Source organism: Dromaius novaehollandiae, chromosome 38 (genome assembly GCF_036370855.1).
Source record: "Dromaius novaehollandiae isolate bDroNov1 chromosome 38, bDroNov1.hap1, whole genome shotgun sequence".
Lineage (NCBI taxonomy): Eukaryota > Metazoa > Chordata > Aves > Casuariiformes > Dromaiidae > Dromaius > Dromaius novaehollandiae.
The window spans coordinates 399,362-420,357 of NC_088137.1; the positions used below are offsets into that span (position 1 = coordinate 399,362).

General features: G+C 71.0%; 1 protein-coding gene and 1 long non-coding RNA gene across 2 annotated transcripts in view; both read right to left on the reverse strand.

Annotated features, from left to right (window-relative positions):
- The window catches only part of LOC135325452 (histone-lysine N-methyltransferase 2B-like), a 33,161-nt gene extending 14,124 nt beyond the window's left edge, over positions 1-19,037 (reverse strand). The window contains exons 1-9 of the mRNA XM_064503536.1: positions 19,019-19,037; positions 17,709-17,809; positions 16,652-16,789; positions 14,892-15,050; positions 12,159-12,279; positions 11,457-11,535; positions 7,623-7,777; positions 6,483-6,638; positions 629-3,323 (exon numbers count right to left, since the gene is read on the reverse strand). Coding sequence (XP_064359606.1) covers positions 629-3,323; positions 6,483-6,638; positions 7,623-7,777; positions 11,457-11,535; positions 12,159-12,279; positions 14,892-15,050; positions 16,652-16,789; positions 17,709-17,809; positions 19,019-19,037 — 3,623 coding nt within the window. The remainder of the gene's footprint in view (positions 1-628; positions 3,324-6,482; positions 6,639-7,622; positions 7,778-11,456; positions 11,536-12,158; positions 12,280-14,891; positions 15,051-16,651; positions 16,790-17,708; positions 17,810-19,018) is intronic.
- Positions 19,038-19,167: 130 nt separating this feature from the next.
- On the reverse strand, positions 19,168-20,679 carry LOC135325440 (uncharacterized). Its single transcript, XR_010386427.1, has 3 exons — positions 20,590-20,679; positions 19,790-19,883; positions 19,168-19,234 (listed from the first exon to the last, which is right to left on the reverse strand). It is a non-coding gene; the product is annotated as an uncharacterized LOC135325440 (long non-coding RNA).
- Positions 20,680-20,996: the final 317 nt, after the last annotated feature.

Below are 20,996 nucleotides of genomic sequence, written 5' to 3' on the forward strand. Positions count from 1 at the left end.
GACGGGATCACGCCCAACGTGGTGGGCACCCATGGGTGCAACTGGGACGGGATCATGGCCACCATGGTGGGCACCCATGGGCCAAACTGGGACGGGATCACAGCCACCATGGTGGGCACCCATGGGCCCAACTGGAACGGGATCACAGCCACCATGGTGGGCACCCATGGGTCCAACTGGGATGGGATCACGCCCACCATGGTGGGCACCCATGGGCCCAACTGGGAGGGGATCATGCCCAACGTGGTGGGCACCCATGGGCCAAACTGGGATGGGATCATGCCCACCATGGTGGGCACCCATGGGTCCAACTGGGATGGGATCACGCCCACCATGGTGGGCACCCATAGACCCAACTGGGAGGGGATCACACCCACCATGGTGGGCACCCATGGGCCCAACTGGAACGGGATCACACCCACCATGGTGGGCACCCATAGACCCAACTGGGAGGGGATCACGGCCACCATGGTGGGCACCCATAGACCCAACTGGGAGGGGATCATGCCCACCATGGTGGGCACCCATGGGTGCAACTGGGACGATGTCCACCATGTTGGGCACCCATAGACCCACCTCTTGGGTGCCGCTGAGCACCTTTGGGTGCCCGTGGGCGCCGGGTCCTCACCTGACGCCCAGGGTCCCCTCGCTGCCGTCCCCGTCCCCGTCGGCCGCCTCCAGCCGCGGCCGCTTGGCCTCGGCGCCCAGCGGCTCCCCGGGGCGCTTGGGACCCCCGGGTGGGGTCTGGGGGGGTCCCCAGGGCATCCTGGGCCCCCAGGGCGTCCCCTCGGTGACGGGGCCTCGGGTGGCATCTTCCCGGGTGACGCGGCCGCCGATGACGTGGCCGTGGCGGGCGGGGCCGCGGGGGCTGCTGCCGAGGGTGACGTCGCAGCGGGTGCCACCGCGGCGGGTGGCCCTGCAGGCGGGAGCGGCGGGGCGGGCGCCGTCGCAGGAAGTGACGTCGCGGAGGGTGACATCATCACGGTGCACGGCGTTGCGGCGGGCGGGGCGGCCGGAGGTGGCATCTGGGTGGGCGTCACCGTTGTGGGCGGCGCCTCCGTGGGTGACGTGGCCATCGATGACGTGACCGTGGGTGGCACCTCCATGGGTGGCACTTCCGTGGGTGACGTGGCCGTCGATGACGTCATGAGCGGCATCGCCATGGGTGACGTGACCGTTGATGATGTCACGAGTGGCGTCTCCATGGTTGACGTGGCCATCGATGACGTGACCGTGGGTGGCACCTCCATGGCTGACGTGGCCATCGATGACATCATGAGTGCCACCTCCATGCTTGACATGACCATCGATGACGTGACCACGGGTGGCACCTCCGTACATGGCACCTCCATGGGTGATGAGGCCATCGATGACGTCACGAGTGGCGTCTCCACGGTTGACGTGGCCATCGATGACGTGACCGTAGGTGGCACCTCCATGGGTGACGTGACCGTCAACGATGTCATGAGCGGCACCTCCGTGGTTGACACGGCCATCGATGATGTCATGAGCGGCACCTCCATGGTTGACATAGCCGTCGATGACGTCACGAGCGGCACCTCCGTAGGTGGCATCTCCATGGGTGACGTGGCCGTCGATGACGTGACCATGGGCGGCACCTCCGTGGGTGACACCTCCACGGGTGACGTGGCCATCGATGACGTCATGAGCGCCACCTCCATGGTTGACATGGCCGTCGATGATGTCATGAGCGGCACCTCCACGGGTGACGTGGCCATCGATGACGTCATGAGCGGCACCTCCATGGTTGACGTGGCCGTCGATGACGTGACCGTGGGCGGCACCTCCGTGGGTGACGTGGCCCCGGGGGGCCCCTCGGTGACGCGTCCCCACGGGGTGGCAGGCGGCCACCTCGGGGTCCCAGGGGGAGCCGCCGTCGCCGTTGAGGCCCGGCCCGGACGCCTGGGCCCCCGGCGCCTTGCCGCCGTCGCCCATGCTCCTCAGCACGAAGTCCACGATGTCGGAGGGCAGGTCCTCGGCGGCCGGCGGCCCCGGGGGTGGCCCGGGCGGTGGCCCGTCCCCCCGTCCCTTGTCCCCGCCGTCGTCCACCCCGTCCAGCTGGTCGATGTGGGGCGGGCGGGGGGCAGCGGCGGGCGGCGGCGGTGGCTCCCGCGTCACCACGGTGCGGGCGAAGCGGGAGTAGCGCCCGCGGGTGCCACCGCCCCGCGGAGCCTCCTCCTCCTCGCTGCTGTCCCCCGCCGGCGACGGGGCGTCCCCGGGCCACCGCGGCGGCCTCGCGGGCGGCTTCGTCGATGACCTGAGCCTCATGGGTGACGGTGGCCTCACGGTTGATGGTGGCCTCACGGTTGACGGTGGCCTCACGGGCGACGGTGGCTCCGTTGGCGGTGGTGGCTCCACGGATGACCGTCGTCCCATGGGTGACGGTGGCCCCGCGGGCGGTGGTGGCCCCGCCGATGACCTGAGTCCCATGGATGACGGTGGCCTCATGGGTGACGTTGGCTTCCTGGATGACCTGAGTCCCATGGGTGACGGTGGCCTCGTTGACGATGGTGGCTCCACGGATGACCTGAGTCCCATGGGTGACGGTGGCCTTGGGGACGATGGTGGCTCCATGGATGACCTGAGTCCCATGGGTGACGGTGGCCTCATTGACGATGGTGGCTCCACGGATGACCTGAGTCCCATGGGTGACGGTGGCCTCATTGACAATGGTGGCTCCGCGGATGACCTGAGTCCCATGGGTGACGGTGGCCTTGGGGACGATGGTGGCTCCACGGATGACCTCAGTCCCATGGATGACGGTGGCCTCGTTGACGATGGTGGCTCCGCGGATGACCTGAGTCCCATGGGTGACGGTGGCCTTGGGGAAGACGGTGGCTCCACGGATGACCTGAGTCCCATGGGTGACGGTGGCCTTGGGGACGATGGTGGCTCCATGGATGACCTCAGTGCCATGGGTGACGGTGGCCTCATGGGTGACGTTGGCTTCTTGGATGACCTCACTCCCACGGGTGACGATGGCCCCAAGGGCGATGACGGTCCCGCGGGTGACGCTGGTCCCGCGGGTGACGGTGACCCCAAGGGTGACGACGGTCCCAAGGGCGACGCTGGTCCCATGGGCGACGGTGGCCTCAAGGGTGACGCTGGTCCCGTGGGTGACGCTGGCTCCGAGGACGACCCCGAGCCGCCGGGGGACGCGGCGGGTGATGGGGGACGGGGCGGTGGCCGGGGGGGGCCGCGGGGGCCACCGGCGGGTGACAGGGGCCGTCGCGCCCGTCGCGGCGGGGGGAACTCGGGGTCCCCAACGGTGACGATGTGGTGGGGGGCCGGGGTGGCACTGCCTGGGGGGACACGGGGCAGGAGTGTTCCCAGGGGTGACCCATGTCCCCAAGGGTCCCCATGTCCCCCCATGTCCCTCCATGTCCCTCCATGTCCCCCATGTCCCCCATGTCCCTCCATGTTCCCCCATGTCCCTCCATGTCCCCCATGTCCCCCATGTCCCCCATGTCCCCCATGTCCCTCCATGTCCCTCCATGTCCCTCCATGTCCCCCCATGTCCCCCCATGTCCCCCCATGTCCCCCATGTCCCTCCATGTTCCCCCATGTCCCTCCATGTCCCCCATGTCCCTCCATGTTCCCCCATGTCCCTCCATGTCCCCCCATGTCCCCCCATGTCCCCCATGTCCCCCATGTCCCTCCATGTCCCTCCATGTCCCTCCATGTCCCTCCATGTCCCCCCATGTCCCCCCATGTCCCTCCATGTCCCTCCATGTCCCCCCATGTCCCCCATGTCCCTCCATGTCCATGTCCCTCCATGTCCCCCATGTCCCTCCATGTCCCTCCATGTCCCCCCATGTCCCCCCATGTCCCTCCATGTCCCCCCATGTCCCCCATGTCCCTCCATGTTCCCCCATGTCCCTCCATGTCCCTCCATGTCCCCCCATGTCCCCCATGTCCCCATGTCCCCCCATGTCCCCCCATGTCCCCCATGTCCCCCATGTCCCTCCATGTCCATGTCCCTCCATGTCCCCCATGTCCCCCCATGTCCCCATGTCCCTTCCATGTCCCCCCATGTCCCTCCATGTCCCTCCATGTCCCTCCATGTCCCCCATGTCCCTCCATGTCCCCCCATGTCCCTCCATGTCCCCCATGTCCCTCCATGTCCCCCCATGTCCCTCCATGTCCCTCCATGTCCCCCCATGTCCCTCCATGTCCCCATGTCCCTCCATGTCCCCCCATGTCCCTCCATGTCCCTCCATGTCCCTCCATGTCCCCCATGTCCCTCCATGTCCCCCCATGTCCCTCCATGTCCCCCATGTCCCTCCATGTCCCCCCATGTCCCCATGTCCCTCCATGTCCCTCCATGTCCCCCCATGTCCCCCCATGTCCCTCCATGTCCATGTCCCCCATGTCCCCCCATGTCCCCCCATGTCCCATGTCCCCATGTCCCCATGTCCCTCCATGTCCCCCATGTCCCCATGTCCCTCCATGTCCCTCCATGTCCCCCCATGTCCCTCCATGTCCCCCCATGTCCCCATGTCCCTCCATGTCCCTCCATGTCCCCCATGTCCCCCATGTCCCCCCATGTCCCTCATGTCCCCCCATGTCCCCCCATGTCCCTCCATGTCCCCCCATGTCCCCCATGTCCCCCCATGTCCCTCCATGTCCCATGTCCCCCCATGTCCCTCCATGTCCCCCCATGTCCCCCCATGTCCCTCCATGTCCCCCATGTCCCTCCATGTCCCTCCATGTCCCTCCATGTCCCCCCATGTCCCTCCATGTCCCATGTCCCCCCATGTCCCCCATGTCCCCCATGTCCCTCCATGTCCCTCCATGTCCCCCCATGTCCCCCATGTCCCCCCATGTCCCTCCATGTCCCATGTCCCCCATGTCCCCCATGTCCCCCCATGTCCCCCCATGTCCCCCATGTCCCTCCATGTCCCCCCATGTCCCCCCATGTCCCTCCACGTCCCCCCATGTCCCCCATGTCCCTCCATGTCCCCCATGTCCCCCCATGTCCCCCATGTCCCCCATGTCCCTCCATGTCCCCCATGTCCCTCCATGTCCCCCATGTCCCTCCATGTCCCCCCATGTCCCCCATGTCCCCCATGTCCCTCCATGTCCCTCCATGTCCCTCCATGTCCCTCCATGTCCCCCCATGTCCCTCCATGTCCCCCATGTCCCCCATGTCCCCATGTCCCTCCATGTCCCCCCATGTCCCCCATGTCCCCCATGTCCCCCCATGTCCCCCATGTCCCTCCATGTCCCCCATGTCCCCCCATGTCCCCCATGTCCCCATGTCCCTCCATGTCCCCCCATGTCCCCCCATGTCCCCCATGTCCCCCATGTCCCCCATGTCCCCCATGTCCCTCCATGTCCCCCCATGTCCCTCCATGTCCCTCCATGTCCCTCCATGTCCCCCATGTCCCCCCATGTCCCTCCATGTCCCCCATGTCCCCCATGTCCCCCCATGTCCCCCATGTCCCCCATGTCCCCCCATGTCCCTCCATGTCCCCCCATGTCCCTCCATGTCCCCCATGTCCCCCATGTCCCCATGTCCCTCCATGTCCCCCCATGTCCCCCATGTCCCCCATGTCCCCCATGTCCCTCCATGTCCCTCCATGTCCCCCCATGTCCCCATGTCCCCCCATGTCCCTCCATGTCCCTCCATGTCCCCCCATGTCCCCATGTCCCCCCATGTCCCTCCATGTCCCCCCATGTCCCCCCATGTCCCTCCATGTCCCCCATGTCCCCCCATGTCCCCATGTCCCCCATGTCCCTCCATGTCCCCCATGTCCCCCCATGTCCCCATGTCCCCCCATGTCCCCCATGTCCCTCCATGTCCATGTCCCTCCATGTCCCCCATGTCCCCCCATGTCCCCATGTCCCTCCATGTCCCCCCATGTCCCTCCATGTCCCCCATGTCCCTCCATGTCCCCCCATGTCCCTCCATGTCCCCCATGTCCCCCCATGTCCCCATGTCCCTCCATGTCCCCCCATGTCCCTCCATGTCCCCCATGTCCCCCCATGTCCCTCCATGTCCCTCCATGTCCCCCATGTCCCCCCATGTCCCTCCATGTCCCCCCATGTCCCCCCATGTCCCCCCATGTCCCCCCATGTCCCTCCATGTCCCCCCATGTCCCTCCATGTCCCTCCATGTCCCTCCATGTCCCCCATGTCCCTCCATGTCCCCCATGTCCCCCATGTCCCCCCATGTCCCTCCATGTCCCCCCATGTCCCTCCATGTCCCCCATGTCCCCCATGTCCCCCCATGTCCCTCCATGTCCCCCCATGTCCCCCATGTCCCTCCATGTCCCTCCATGTCCCTCCATGTCCCTCCATGTCCCCCCATGTCCCCCATGTCCCTCCATGTCCCTCCATGTCCCTCCATGTCCCCCATGTCCCTCCATGTCCCTCCATGTCCCCCCATGTCCCTCCATGTCCCCCATGTCCCCCATGTCCCCCCATGTCCCCCCTGTCCCCCCCCCGACAGCTCTCACCGGGTGCCGGCAGCGGGCGGGAGGCTCCGCCGGGGGGGGGCCGCCGGGGGGGGGAGTAGCCGGGGCCGCGGGGGCCGGGGGGGCCGCGGGGGGGGGCCGCCGCCTCGGGGGGCCCCGGGGGGGGGCCGGGCGCCGCGGGGGGGGCGACAGCTGCGCCTGCGGGAGGGGCCGGGAGGGAGGCACCTGGGGGGGCTCGCGAGGCCCCTCCCCGCCCCCCCTCCGGGGGCCCAGGCGTCCGGGTGCCCCTCGCAAGGGGCCCAGGCGTCCGGGTGCCCCCCCCACCCAGTGACCCCGCTGTCCTGCGGACAACCCCCCCCCCCCCCCCCACCCAGGGGCCCAGGCGTCCGGGTGCCCCTCGCAAGGGGCCCAGGTGTCCGGGCACCATCCCAAGGGGCCCAGGTGTCCAGGTGCCCCCCCCACAATGGGCCCAGGTGTCCTGGGGACATCACTCCCCCCCCCCCCAAGGGACCCAGGTGTGCGGGAGGGGCCCAGGCGTCCGGGATGAACCCAGGCGTCTGGGGAGGGGCCCAGGCGTCCGGGAAGGGACCCAGGTGTCCGGGGGGGACCCAGGCGTCCGGGGGGGACCCAAGCACCCAGGGAGGGGCCCAGGCGTTCGGGATGAACCCAGGCGTCTGGGAAGGGCCCAGGCGTCCGGGAGGGACCCAGGCACCCAGGCAGGGGCCCAGGCGTCCGGGAGGGGCCCAGGTGTCCGGGGGGGGGGCCCAGGCGTCCGGGAGGGGCCCAGGCGTCCGGGAGGGACCCAGGCGTCCGGGATGGACCCAGGCGTCCGGGAGGGGCCCAGGCGTCCGGGATGGACCCAGGTGTCCGGGATGAACCCAGGCGTCCGGGAGGGGCCCAGGTGTCCGGGAAGGGACACAGGCACCCAGGGAAGGGCCCAGGTGTCCGGGAGGGGACCCAGGTGTCCGGGAGGGGACCCAGGTGTCCGGGGAGGGACCCAGGCACCCAGGGAGGGGCCCAGGCATCCGGGAGGGGCCCAGGTGTCCAGGATGAACCCAGGCGTCCGGGAGGGGCCCAGGTGTCCGGGGGGGACCCAGGCGTCCGGGAGGGGCCCAGGCGTCCGGGAGGGAAGGGCCCAGGCGTCCGGGCGGGAGGGGCCCCGGCGTCCGGGGGGGCACCTACCCTCGAGGGGCCCGTGGGCGATGGTGCGGTTGTGCTCGCGCCCCCCCGGGCCGGGCCCCCCCTCGGTGCCGGGCCGCGGCCGGTGCTCCAGGATGCGGCAGCGGTACCAGCAGCGGCGCCGGGCGTCCCGGGTGCTCCAGTAGAGCCGCCAGCACCTGCGCCCCCAGTACGCACCAGTCAGCACCAGTACGGACCCCTGACCCCCCCCCAGGGCCTCCCAGTATGGACCAGGGCCTCCCAGTATGGCCCAAGGCCCCCCAGTATGGCCCAAGGCCTCCCATTATGGCCCAGGGCCTCCCAGTATGCACCAGTTAGCACCAGTACGGACCCCTGACCCCCCCCGCCAGGGCCGCCCAGGGCCGCCCAGTATGGTCCAGGGTCCCCCAGTATGGACCAGGTACCCCCAGTATGCACCAGTTAGCACCAGTACAGACCCGTGACCCCCCCAGTGCCGCCCAGGGCCGCACAGTATGGACCAGGGCCTCCCAGTATGGACCAACTACCCCCAGTATGGACCGGTGACCCCCCCAGTGCTGCCCAGGGCTGCCCAGTATGGCCCAGGGCCTCCCAGTATGCACCAGTTAGCACCAGTACGGACCCCTGACCCCCCCCGCCAGGGCCGCCCAGGGCCGCCCAGTGCCGCCCAGTGCCCCCCAGTATGGACCAGGGTCCCCCAGTATGGACCAGGTACCCCCAGTATGGCCTGGTGACCCCCCCAGTGCCACCCAGTGCTGCCCGGGGCCTCCCAGTATGGACCAGGGCCTCCCAGTATGCACCAGTTAGCACCAGTACGGACCGGTGACCCCCCCAGTGCTGCCCAGGGCTGCCCAGTATGGCCCAGGGCCTCCCAGTATGCACCAGTTAGCACCAGTACGGACCCGTGACCCCCCCCGCCAGGGCCGCCCAGGGCCGCCCAGTATGGACCAGTGCCCCCCAGTATGGACCAGGTACCCCCAGTATGCACCAGTTAGCACCAGTACAGACCCGTGACCCCCCCAGTGCCGCCCAGGGCCGCCCAGTATGGACCAGGGCCTCCCAGTATGGACCAACTACCCCCAGTATGGCCTGGTGACCCCCCCAGTGCCGCCCAGGGCCGCCCAGTATGGCCCAGGGCCTCCCAGTCGGCACCAGTCAGCACCAGTACGGACCAGTGACCCCCCCCGCCAGGGCCGCCCAGGGCCGCCCAGTATGGCCCAGTGCCCCCCAGTATGGACCAGGTACCCCCAGTATGCACCAGTTAGCACCAGTACAGACCCGTGACCCCCCCAGTGCCGCCCAGGGCGTCCCAGTATGGCCCAGGGCCTCCCAGTATGGACCAGGTACTCCCAGTATGGCCTGGTGACCCCCCCAGTGCCACCCAGTGCTGCCCAGGGCCTCCCAGTACGGCCCAGTGCCTCCCAGTATGGACCAGGTACCCCCAGTACGGACCGGTGACCCCCACAGTGCCACCCAGGGCCGCCCAGTATGGACCAGGGTCCCCCAGTATGGACCAGGTACCCCCAGTATGGCCTGGTGACCCCCCCAGTGCCACCCAGTGCTGCCCAGGGCCTCCCAGTACGGCCCAGTGCCTCCCAGTATGGACCAGGTACCCCCAGTACGGACCGGTGACCCCCCCAGTGCCGCCCAGGGCCGCCCAGTATGGACCAGGGTCCCCCAGTATGGACCACGTACCCCCAGTATGGCCTGGTGACCCCCCCAGTGCCACCCAGTGCTGCCCAGGGCCTCCCAGTATGGCCCAGGGCCCCCCAGTATGGACCAGGTACCCCCAGTATGGCCTGGTGACCCCCCCAGTGCCACCCAGTGCTGCCCAGGGCCTCCCAGTATGGACCAGGGCCTCCCAGTATGGACCAGGTACCCCCAGTACGGACCGGTGACCCCCCCAGTGCCGCCCAGGGCCGCCCAGTATGGCCCAGGGCCTCCCAGTATGCACCAGCTAGCACCAGTACGGACCCGTGACCCCCCCAGTGCCGCCCAAGGCTGCTCAGTATGGCCCAGGGCCTCCCAGTCTGCACCAGTTAGCACCAGTACAGACCCCTGACCCCCCCCGCCAGGGCCGCCCAGGGCCGCCCAGTGCCCCCCAGTATGGACCAGGGTCCCCCAGTATGGACCAGGTACCCCCAGTATGGCCTGGTGACCCCCCCCAGTGCCACCCAGTGCTGCCCAGGGCCTCCCAGTATGGCCCAGGGCCTCCCAGTATGCACCAGGTACCCCCAGTACGGACCGGTGACCCCCCCAGTGCCGCCCAGGGCCGCCCAGTATGGCCCAGGGCCTCCCAGTATGCACCAGCTAGCACCAGTACGGACCCGTGACCCCCCCAGTGCCGCCCAAGGCTGCTCAGTATGGCCCAGGGCCTCCCAGTCTGCACCAGTTAGCACCAGTACAGACCCCTGACCCCCCCCGCCAGGGCCGCCCAGGGCCGCCCAGTGCCCCCCAGTATGGACCAGGGTCCCCCAGTATGGACCAGGTACCCCCAGTATGGCCTGGTGACCCCCCCCAGTGCCACCCAGTGCTGCCCAGGGCCTCCCAGTATGGCCCAGGGCCTCCCAGTATGCACCAGGTACCCCCAGTACGGACCGGTGACCCCCCCAGTGCCGCCCAGGGCCGCCCAGTATGGCCCACGGCCTCCCAGTATGGCCCAAGGCCTCCCAGTACGGCCCAGTGCCACCCATTACGGCCCAGAGCCTCCCAGTATGCACCAGTTAGCACCAGTACAGACCCCCCCAGTGCTGCCCAGGGCCTCCCAGTATGACCCAAGGCCCCCCAGTATGAACCAGGGCCTCCCAGTATGGCTCAGTGACCCCCATTATGTGTCTGTGCCTCCCAGTATGCACCAGTTAGCACCAGTACGGACCCCTGACCCCCCCAGGGCCGCCCAGTATGGCCCAGGGCCTCCCAGTATGGCCCAAGGCCCCCCAGTATGGCCCAAGGCCTCCCATTATGGCCCAGGGCCTCCCAGTATGCACCAGTTAGCACCAGTACGGACCCGTAACCCCCCCAGTGCCGCCCAGGGCGTCCCAGTATGGCCCAGGGCCTCCCAGTATGCACCAGGTACCCCCAGTATGGCCTGGTGACCCCCCCAGTGCCACCCAGTGCTGCCCAGGGCCTCCCAGTATGGCCCAGGGCCTCCCAGTATGGCCCAGGGCCCCCCAGTACAGCCTAGCGCCTCACAGTATGACCCACTGCTACCCAGTATGGCCCAGTGTCCCCCAGTACAGCCCAGTATCCCCAGTATCTCCCACTCCCTAGTTCCCACGGGCCCCTCCCAGTGCCTCCCAGTGCCTCCCAGTGCTCCCAGTAAGGCCCAGTTGCACTCGCTGGTAGCCAACGGGGAAGAGGCGCCCGTCGCACTCCGACAGCTCCGTCAGGGCTCCCAGTACGGCCCAGTATCCCCAGTATCCCCCAGTCCCCCGCCCCAGCGGGCACCCATGGCCCCTCCCAGTGCCTCCCAGTGCCTCCCAGTGCTCCCAGTAAGGCCCAGTTGCACTCACTGGTAGCCGACGGGGAAGAGGCGCCCGTCGCACTCCGACAGCTCCGTCAGGGCTCCCAGTACGGCCCAGTATCCCCAGTATCCCCCAGTCCCCCGCCCCAGCGGGCACCCATGGCCCCTCCCAGTGCCTCCCAGTGCCTCCCAGTGCTCCCAGTAAGGCCCAGTTGCACTCACTGGTAGCCGACGGGGAAGAGGCGCCCGTCGCACTCCGACAGCTCCGTCAGGGCTCCCAGTACGGCCCAGTATCCCCAGTATCCCCCAGTCCCCCGCCCCAGCGGGCACCCATGGCCCCTCCCAGTGCCTCCCAGTGCCTCCCAGTGCTCCCAGTAAGGCCCAGTTGCACTCACTGGTAGCCGACGGGGAAGAGGCGCCCGTCGCACTCCGACAGCTCCGTCAGGGCTCCCAGGCTGTCGATGCGGGTGGAGCCTGCGGCCCCCCGTCACCACCGCCGCCCCCACCCATGGGTGCCCCCCCGGCACCCACGGGACCCCCCCGGCACCCATGGGACCCCCCCGGGGACGCCCAGCACCCACAGGACCCCCCCAGCACCCATGGGACCCCCCCGGGGACGCCCAGCACCCATGGGACCCCCCGGGACCCCCCCTGGGACCCCTGGCACCCTTCGGGACCCCCCAGCACCCATGGGACCCCCCTGGGGACCCCCAGCACCCATGAGATTCTCTGGGACCTGCCAGCACCCATGGGACCCCCCCGGCACCCCCGGGACCCCCCGGGACCCCCCCAGCACCCATGGGACCCCCCCAGCACCCATGGGTGCCCCTCACCGATGACCACGTGGACGGCGCCGGGCTCCAGCCCCCCCAGCACCCACGGGACCCCCAGGACCCCCGGGACCCCCCCAAGACCCCCCAGCACCCATGGGACCCCCCCCAGCACCCATGGGTGCCCCTCACCCATCACCACGTGGATGGCGCCAGGCTCCAGCCCCCCAGCACCCACGGGACCCCCAGGACCCCCAGGACCCCCAGGACCCCCCAAGACCCCCCAGCACCCATGGGACCCCCCCAGCACCCATGGGTGCCCCTCACCGATGACCACGTGGACGGCGCCGGGCTCCAGCCCCCCCAGGAACTTGCGCTTGAAGCTGATGCCCTCGAAGTCGACGTAGACGCGTCGCAGCACGGCGAAGCCCTCCTCGGGCACCAGCCCCTGCACCCATGGGTGCTGCTGGGGGCGGGGGGCACCCGCGGGGCGCCCCACGGCCCCGGGGGGCCCCCCACCACCACCCACGACCCCCACGGCCCCCGGGGAGGGGCTGCCGCCGTGTCGCGGGTCGGCTGGGCACCCGCAGTGGCCAGGGAGCACCCGTGGGTGCTATGGGGCTGGACCCCCACCCATGGGTGCTATGGGGCTGGACCCCCACCCGTGGGCGCCCGTGGGGGTGGGGGGCCCGTTTTGGGTGGAAAAGCGCCATATCCAACCCAAGACACCCCCGTATTGGTGCATGACCCCCACCCTGAGCCCCCTCCGTGACCCCCAGCACCCAAGGGTGCTGCACCCATGGGTGACCCCCCCCACAACGTCCGACCCCCCCACGACGTCCCACCACCCCGTACGGCCCCAAAACCCCCCAAATCCACCCCAAAATACCTCCATATCACCCCAAAACCCCCACCCCGAGCCCCCCGTGACCCCCCAGCACCCAAGGGTGCTGCACCCATGGGCGACCCCCCCACGACGTCCCACCACCCCGTGACGTCCCACCACCCCGCACGACCCCAAACCCCCCCATATCCACCCCAAAGCCCCCCGTATGCACCCCGAGACCCCCCAGGACCTCCGCAGGACCCCCCCCACCCCCCAGCACCCCCCCAGCACCCAAGGGTGCTGCACCCACGGGTGACGCCCCATGACATCCCACCACCCCGTGACGTCCCACCACCCCGTACGACCCCAAAACCCCCCAAATCCACCCCAAACCCCCCAAATCCAACCCAGGAGCCCCCATATCACCCCAAAACCCCCACCCTGAGTCCCCCCAAGACCCCCCCAGCCCCCCAGCACCCAAGGGTGCTGCACCCACGGGTGACGCCCCGTGATGTCCCACCACCCCGTACGACCCCAAAACCCCCCAAATCCAACCCAGGAGCCCCCATATCACCCCAAAACCCCCCATATCACCCCAAAACCCCCCGTATCACCCCAAAACCCCCACCCCGAGCCCCCCAAGACCCCCCCAGCCCCCCAGCACCCAAGGGTGCTGCACCCACGGGTGACACCACGTGACATCCCACCACCCCGTGACGTCCCACCACCCCGTACGACCCCAAAATCCCCCAAATCCACCCCAGGAGCCCCCGTATGCACCCCGAGACCCCCCAGGACCTCCGCAGGACCACCCCCACCCCCCAGCACCACCCCAGCACCCAAGGGTGCTGCACCCACGGGTGACGCCCCATGATGTCCCACCACCCCGTGACGTCACACCACCCCGTAGGACCCCAAACCCCCCAAATCCACCCCAAAATACCTCCATGTCACCCCAAAACCCCCAAAACCCCCACCCTGAGCCCCCCAAGACCCCCCCAGCACCCAAGGGTGCTGCACCCACGGGTGACGCCCCGTGACATCCCACCACCCCATGACGTCCCACCACCCCGCACGACCCCAAACCCCCCCATATCCACCCCAAACCCCCTGTATGCACCCCGAGACCCCCCCAGGACCTCCACAGGACCCCCACCACCCCCCAGCACCCCCCCAGCACCCAAGGGTGCTGCACCCACGGGTGACACCCCGTGACATCCCACCACCCCGTGACGTCACACCACCCCGTAGGACCCCAAACCCCCCAAATCCACCCCAAACCCCCTGTATCACCCCAAAACCCCCACCCCGAGCCCCCCAAGACCCCCCCCAGCCCCCCAGCACCCAAAGGTGCTGCACCCACGGGTGACGCCCCGTGACGTCCCACCACCCCGTGACGTCCCACCTCCCCGCACGACCCCAAAATCCCCCAAATCCACCCCAAACCCCCCCGTATGCACCCCGAGACCCCCCCAGGACCTCCGCAGGACCCCCACCCCGCCCCCCAGCACCCCCCCAGCACCCAAGGGTGCTGCACCCACGGGTGACGCCCTGTGACGTCCCACCACCCCATATGACCCCAAAACCCCCCAAATCCACCCCAAAATACCTCCATATCACCCCAAAACCCCCCATATCGCCCCAAAACCCCCCGTATCACCCCAAAACCCCCACCCCGAGCCCCCCATGACCCCCCCAGCCCCCCAGCACCCAAGGGTGCTGCACCCACGGGTGACACCCCGTGACATCCCACCACCCCATATGACCCCAAACCCCCCCGTATCCACCCCAAACCCCCCTGTATGCACCCTGAGACCCCCCAGGACCTCCACAGGACCCCCACCACCCCCCAGCACCCCCCCAGCACCCAAGGGTGCTGCACCCATGGGTGACCCCCCCCACGACGTCCCACCACCCCGTGACGTCCCACCACCCCGCACGACCCCAAACCCCCCAAATCCACCCCAAACCCCCCCGTATGCACCCCGAGACCCCCCAGGACCTCCGCAGGACCCCCACCACCCCCCAGCACCCCCCCAGCACCCAAGGGTGCTGCACCCACGGGTGACGCCCCGTGACATCCCACCACCCCATGACGTCCCACCACCCCGCACGACCCCAAAATCCCCCAAATCCACCCCAAACCCCCCCGTATGCACCCCGAGACCCCCCCAGGACCTCCGCAGGACCCCACCCCCCACCCCCGCGCCCGGGGGGCACCCATGGGTGCTGACCGTGCCGTCGAGCAGCCCGGTGTGGCGCTGGCAGAAGACCTTCTTGTCGCGCTGGAAGGCGGCGCGGCGCCGGCGGGCGCACATGAAGTGGAAGCTGCTGGGGCAGGCGGCCAGGCAGCAGCCCACCGTGGCCCCGGGCCGGCGGCACAGCTCGCACCGCTGCGGGGCGACACGCTAAGAACACGCTAAGGGCGCGGCGGTGCGCCGACAACACGCCGACGGCGCGCCGAGCCCCCCTTCCCGCCCAGCACCCACGTCCGCCCCCCTATGGGCACATTGGACCCTGTGGGGGGGAATAGAGGCGCGCACACGCTAAGCACACGCTAAGCACATGTGTGGGGATCGGCGCCCTATGGATGCCCGGTGGCCTGGCACGCGTGTGTGCACCCGTAGGTGGGTCTGTGCGTGTGTCTGAGCCTGTTTGGAGGCACAGCGGGGTGCACACGTTAAGCACACGCTAAGCACGTGTGTGGGGATCCCGGCCCTGGGCCTGCCTGGTAGTCTGGCACGTGTGTGTGCACCCGTAGGTGGGTCTGTGCGTGTGTCTGAGCCTGTTTGGAAGCACAGCGGGGTGCACACGCTAAGCACATGCTAAGCACATGTGTGGGGATCCCAGCCCTGGGGCTGCCTGGTAGTCTGGCACGTGTGTGTGCACCCGTAGGTGGGTCTGTGCGTGTGTCTGAGCCTGTTTGGAGGCACAGCGGGGTGCACACGCTAAGCACACGCTAAGCACATGTGTGGGGATCGGCGCCCTATGGATGCCCGGTGGCCTGGCACGTGTGTGTGCACCCATAGGTGGGTCTGTGCGTGTGTCTGAGCCTGTTTGGAGGCACAGCGGGGTGCACACGCTAAGCACACGCTAAGCACATGTGTGGGGATCCCGGCCCTGGGGCTGCCTGGTAGCCTGGCACATGTGTGTGCACCCGTAGGTGGGTCTGTGCGTGTGTCTGAGCCTGTTTGGAGGCACAGCGGGGTGCACACGCTAAGCACACGCTAAGCACACGCATGTGCGCTGCACCACGGTGCTCCCTAAGCCACCCAGCACCCATGTGTGCACCCATATGTGGGCCCAGGCATGTGTCTGACCCCGTAGGGATGCGTGGCGGGGTGTACATACCAAGCACACGCTAAGTACACGCGTGGGTGTTGCACTATGGTGCTCCCTAACCCACCCAGCACCCCGTCACCCGCGCGAGCACCCACGTTTGCACCCCTAGGTGCCCCCAGGCACGTGTCTGAGCCTGTAGGGATGCATGGCAGCACGCACACGCCAACCACATGTCAAGCACACGCGTGTGCGCTGCACCACGGTGCTCTCTAAACCCCCCAGCACCCCGTCACCCACGTGTGCACCCACGTTTGCACCCCTAGGTGCCCCCAGGCACGTGTGTGAGCCTGTAGGGATGCGTGGGGGCATGCACACGCCAAGCACACGCTAACCACATGCGTGTGCGCTGCACCACGGTGCTCCCTAACCCCCCCAGCACCCCGTCACCCGCGCGAGCACCCACGTTTGCACCCCTAGGTGCCCCCAGGCACGTGTGTGAGCCCGGGGGACCCCGCACACGCTAAGCACACGCTAACCACATGCGTGTGCGCTGCACCACGGTGCTCCCTAACCCCCCCAGCACCCTGTCACCCGCGCGAGCACCCACGTTTGCACCCCTAGGTGCCCCCAGGCACGTGTGTGAGCCCGGGGGACCCCGCACACGCCAAGCACACGCGGCGCACACGCCGCGCACACGCGTGGGGGCGCTGACCAGCTGGCGGCCGCGGGCCACGGCGGCGTGGACGTTGCGCAGGGAGCCGTCGGCCTCCTCGAAGACCTCGGCCGACCACAGGGCGCAGTTGACGTGAGTCCACTCGTTCTGGCCGATGTAGAGCAGCCGCCCCGCCTCCTGCCGGGGCCCAGGCGTCCGGGGAGGGGCCCAGGCGTCCGGGGGGGGGGACAGGGGGATGGGGAGGGGCCCAGGCGTCCGGGGGGGGGGACAGGGGGATGGGGAGGGGCCCAGGCGTCCGGGGGGGCCCAGGTGTTCAGGAGGGACCCAGGCGTCCGGGGGGGGGGGGATGGGAGGATGGGGAGGGGCCCAGGCGTCCGGGGGGGGCCCAGGCGTCCGGGAAGGGGCCCAGGTGTCCGGGGGGGGGGGGACAGGGGGATGGGGAGGAGCCCAGGCGTCCGGGGGGGCCCAGGAGTCCCCAAGGGGCCCAGGCGTCCGGGGGGGGACAGGGGGATGGGGAGGGGCCCAGGAGTCCCCAAGGGGCCCAAGTGTCCGTGGGGGGGTAGGGACGGGGGGATGGGGACGGGCCCAGGCGTCCGGGGGGGCCCAGGCATCCGGGGGGGGGGGACAGGGGGATGGGGAGGTGCCCTGGTGTCCGGGGGGGGGACAGGGGGATGGGGAGGGGCCCAGGCGTCCGGGAGGGGCCCAGGCGTCCGGGGGGGCCCAGGAGTCCCCAAGGGGCCCAGGCGTCCGGGGAAGGACCCAGGCGTCCGGGAAGGGGCCCAGACATCCAGGGGGGCCCAGGCGTCCGGGAGGGACCCAGGGGGATGGGGGGACCCAGGTGTCCGGGGGGGGACAGGGGGATGGGGAGGGGCCCAGGCGTCTGGGGGGGGCCCAGGCGTCCGGGGGGGCCCAGGTGTCCGGGAGGGGCCCAGGTGTCCGGGAGGGACCCAGGTGTCCGGGGGGGCCCAGGTGTCCGGGAGGGACCCAGGTGTCCGGGGGGGGCCCAGGTGTCCGGGGGGGGCCCAGGCGTCCGGGAGGGACCCAGGTGTCCGGGAGGGGCCCAGGTGTCCGGGGGGGCCCAGGCGTCCGGGCGCACCTCGGCGGGGGCGTCGCCGCGCTGCAGGCACAGGGCGCACTGTCGCGTGTCCTCGCCGCCGTCGGCCCCCCGGGGCAGCGCCGCCTCCGCCCCCGGCTCCCCTGCGGGGGGGGGACAGGGAGGGGGGGTCAGCTGCCGCCAGGGGCCCAGGCGTCCGGAGGGGCCCCGGAGTCCGGGGAGGGGCCCAGGCGTCCGGGGGGGTCCCAGGTGTCCATGGGGGCCCAGGCGTCCGGGTAAGGGCCCAGGTGTCCAGGAGGAGCCCAGGCGTCCGGGAAGGGCCCAGGCATCCGGGGGGGCCCAGGCACCCAGGGAAGGGCCCAGGCGTCCGGGAAGGGCCCAGGCACCCAGGGAAGGGCCCAGGCGTCCGGGGAAGGGCCCAGGTGTCCGGGGGGGCCCCGGCGTTTGGGGAGGGGCCCAGGCGTCCGGGAGGGGCCCAGGCGTCCAGGAGGGACCCAGGCGTCCGGGGAAGGGCCCAGGCGTCCGGGGAAGGGCCCAGGCGTCCGAGGGGGGGCCCAGGCACCCAGGGAAGGGCCCCGGCGTCCGGGGGGGGCTCACCGGGGGGGTCGGGCCGGGGGCGCCACTGGGCGTAGGTGTGGTCGGCCGAGGGCGGCAGCACCGCGTGGGGCAGCGCCGGGGGGCCCAGGCGTCCGGGGGGGCCCAGGCGTCCGGCGGGGGGGCGGCGGCCGGGGGGGGCGACTCTGGCGGGGGCGACTCCGGGGGGGCAGCGCCCTGCTGAGCACCCGCAATTAGCACCCGGGGGGGGGAAAATACCCCCCCCCGGGGCAAATACCCCCCCAATCCCCCCCCCCGGGACCCCCAAATGCCCCCCCAGGGGCAGATCCCCCCCCCATTGTCCCCCCCATGTCCCCTGTCCCCCCCCCCAGTCCCAGATCCCCCCCCCATGTCCCCCCCGGGTCCTAAGTTCCCCTCCGGTGCCCCCCATTGCCCCCCCATGTCCCCTGTCCCCCCCATGTCCCGTGTCCCCCCCCGTATCCGTGTCCCCCCCATGACACCTGGGTCCCCCCCAATGTCCCCTGTCCCCCCCATGTCCCCCCCCATGTCCCCTGTCCCCCCACGGTCCCAGATCCCCCCCCATGTCCCCCCCACGTCCCCCCTGGGTCCTAAGTCCCCCCCCACGTCCCATGTCCCCCCCATGACACCTGGGTCCCCCCCAATGTCCCCTGTCCCCCCCCATGACCCCTGTCCCCCCCCATGTCCCCCCCATCCCCCCTGGGTCCCATGTCCCCCCCACGTCCCACGTCCCCCCCATGACACCTGGGTCCCCCCCCAATGTCCCCTGTCCCCCCCACGTCCCCTGTCCTCCCCCATGTCCCCCCCCATGGCACCTGGGCCCCCCCATGTCCCCTGTCCCCCCCATGACCGCTGTGGCCCCTCCCCTCTGTCCCCTGTCCCCCCCCCCGTGTCCCCTGTCCCCCCCCCCGTGTCCCCCCCCCGCTCACGCCGCCTCGGGGGGGCTCCCAGGCCTCGGAGTCGCCGTCAAAGCAGCCGAAGGCGCCAGCAGCCGCCTGGGGGGGGGGCGGGGGGGGGTCAGCGTGTCCCCCCCCACCCCATGGGTGCCCCCGCCCCCCCCCGGGTGCCTCCCCCACCCATGGGTGCCCCCGCGCCCCCCCCCAGGGGTGTCACCATGTTCCTGCCCCCCTGTGGGTGTCACCCCCCCCCCGGGTGTCCCCATGTCCCCCCCCCCCCACCCATGGGTGACCCCCAAGGACCCCCCAGACCCCCCGGACTCCTGGGTCCCCCATGGGGACGCCTGGGCCCCCCCCTTGGCCCCCCCCTCCAGACACCTGGGTCCCCCGGACGCCTGGGCCCCTCCCGGATGCCTGGGCCCCTCCGGGACACCTGGGCCTCCCCCTCGGCTCCCCCCGGACACCTGGGCCCCCCCCGGACGCCTGGGCCCCCCCCCGGACACCTGGGTCCCTCCCGGACGCCTGGGCCCCCCCGGACGCCTGGGCCCCTCCCGGACGCCTGGGCCCCCCTCCCCGGACGCCTGGGCCCCCCCTTGGCTCCCCCCCCGGACGCCTGGCCCCCCCGGACGCCTGGGCCCCTCCCGGGGCGCTCACCTGGGCGGGGGGGGCCGGGGGGGGGTCTCCGGACGCGGCTCCCGGCGCAGCAGCAGCCCCAGGGCCGGGCGCCCGCAGGGGCAGCCGCCCTCCTCTGGGGGGGCACCCGTGGGTGCTGCGGCACCCCGACCCCCCCGACACCCCCCCGGGAACCCCCCCGACACCCGTGGGTGCTGCGGCACCCGGGACCCCCCCAAAACCCCCCAAAACCCCCCCAAAACCCCTCCAGAAACCCCCCCATTGCACCCCCCTGCACCCATGGGTGCCCCCAGCACCCCCCAGGACCCCCCCCTGTGCCCCCCTGCACCCATAGCCACCCCCCAGCACCCCCAGGAGCCCCCCAGCACCCATGGGTGTCCCCAGCACCCCCCCTGCACCCATGGTCACCCCCAGGACCCCCCCTGCACCCATAGGTGCCCCCAGGACCCCCCACAGCCCCACAGCTCCCCCACAGCACCCATGGGTGCCCCCAGGACCCCCCCGCACCCCCCCCAGCATCCCTGGGTGCCCCCAGGACCCCCCAGCACCCACAGGTGCCCTCACGCCCCCCCAGCACCCACAGGTGCCCCCAGGACCCCCCTGGAGCCCCCAACACCGTCCAGGCCCCCCCCAGCACCCATGGGTGCCCCCAGGACCCCCTGGCCCCCCCAGCACCCCCCCCAACATCCATAGGTGCCCCCAGGAACCCCCAGCACCCCCAGGACCCCCCCAGCACCCACGGGTGCCCCCCCGGCCCCCCCCCCGCACCCCCCAGGACCCCCCAGCACCCCTGGGTGCCCCCCGGCCCCCCCCTCGCTCACCGCAGAGGCTCTGGCAGCCGTCGACCCCCAGCGCTGGCAGCGGCCGCAGCGAAGCCCCCGGCCCCCGGGTGCCCCCCCAGGTCCTGCGGGTCCCATAGCACCCATGGGTGCCCCACAGCGACCCACAGCACCCAGGGGTGCCCCATGAACCCCCCCAACACCGCAGCCCCCGGCCCCCCCCGGGTCCTGTGGGGTCCCATAGCACCCATGGGTGCCCCATAGAGACCCACGGTGCCCCATAGCACCCATAGCACCCAGGGGTGCCCCATAGCGACCCACAGCCCCCCACGGCACCCAGGGGTGCCCCACGGCCCCCCCCCCGCACCGCAGCCCTCGGAGCCCCCCTGGGTCCTGCGGGGTCCCATAGCACCCATGGGTGCCCCACAGCGACCCACAGCACCCAGGGG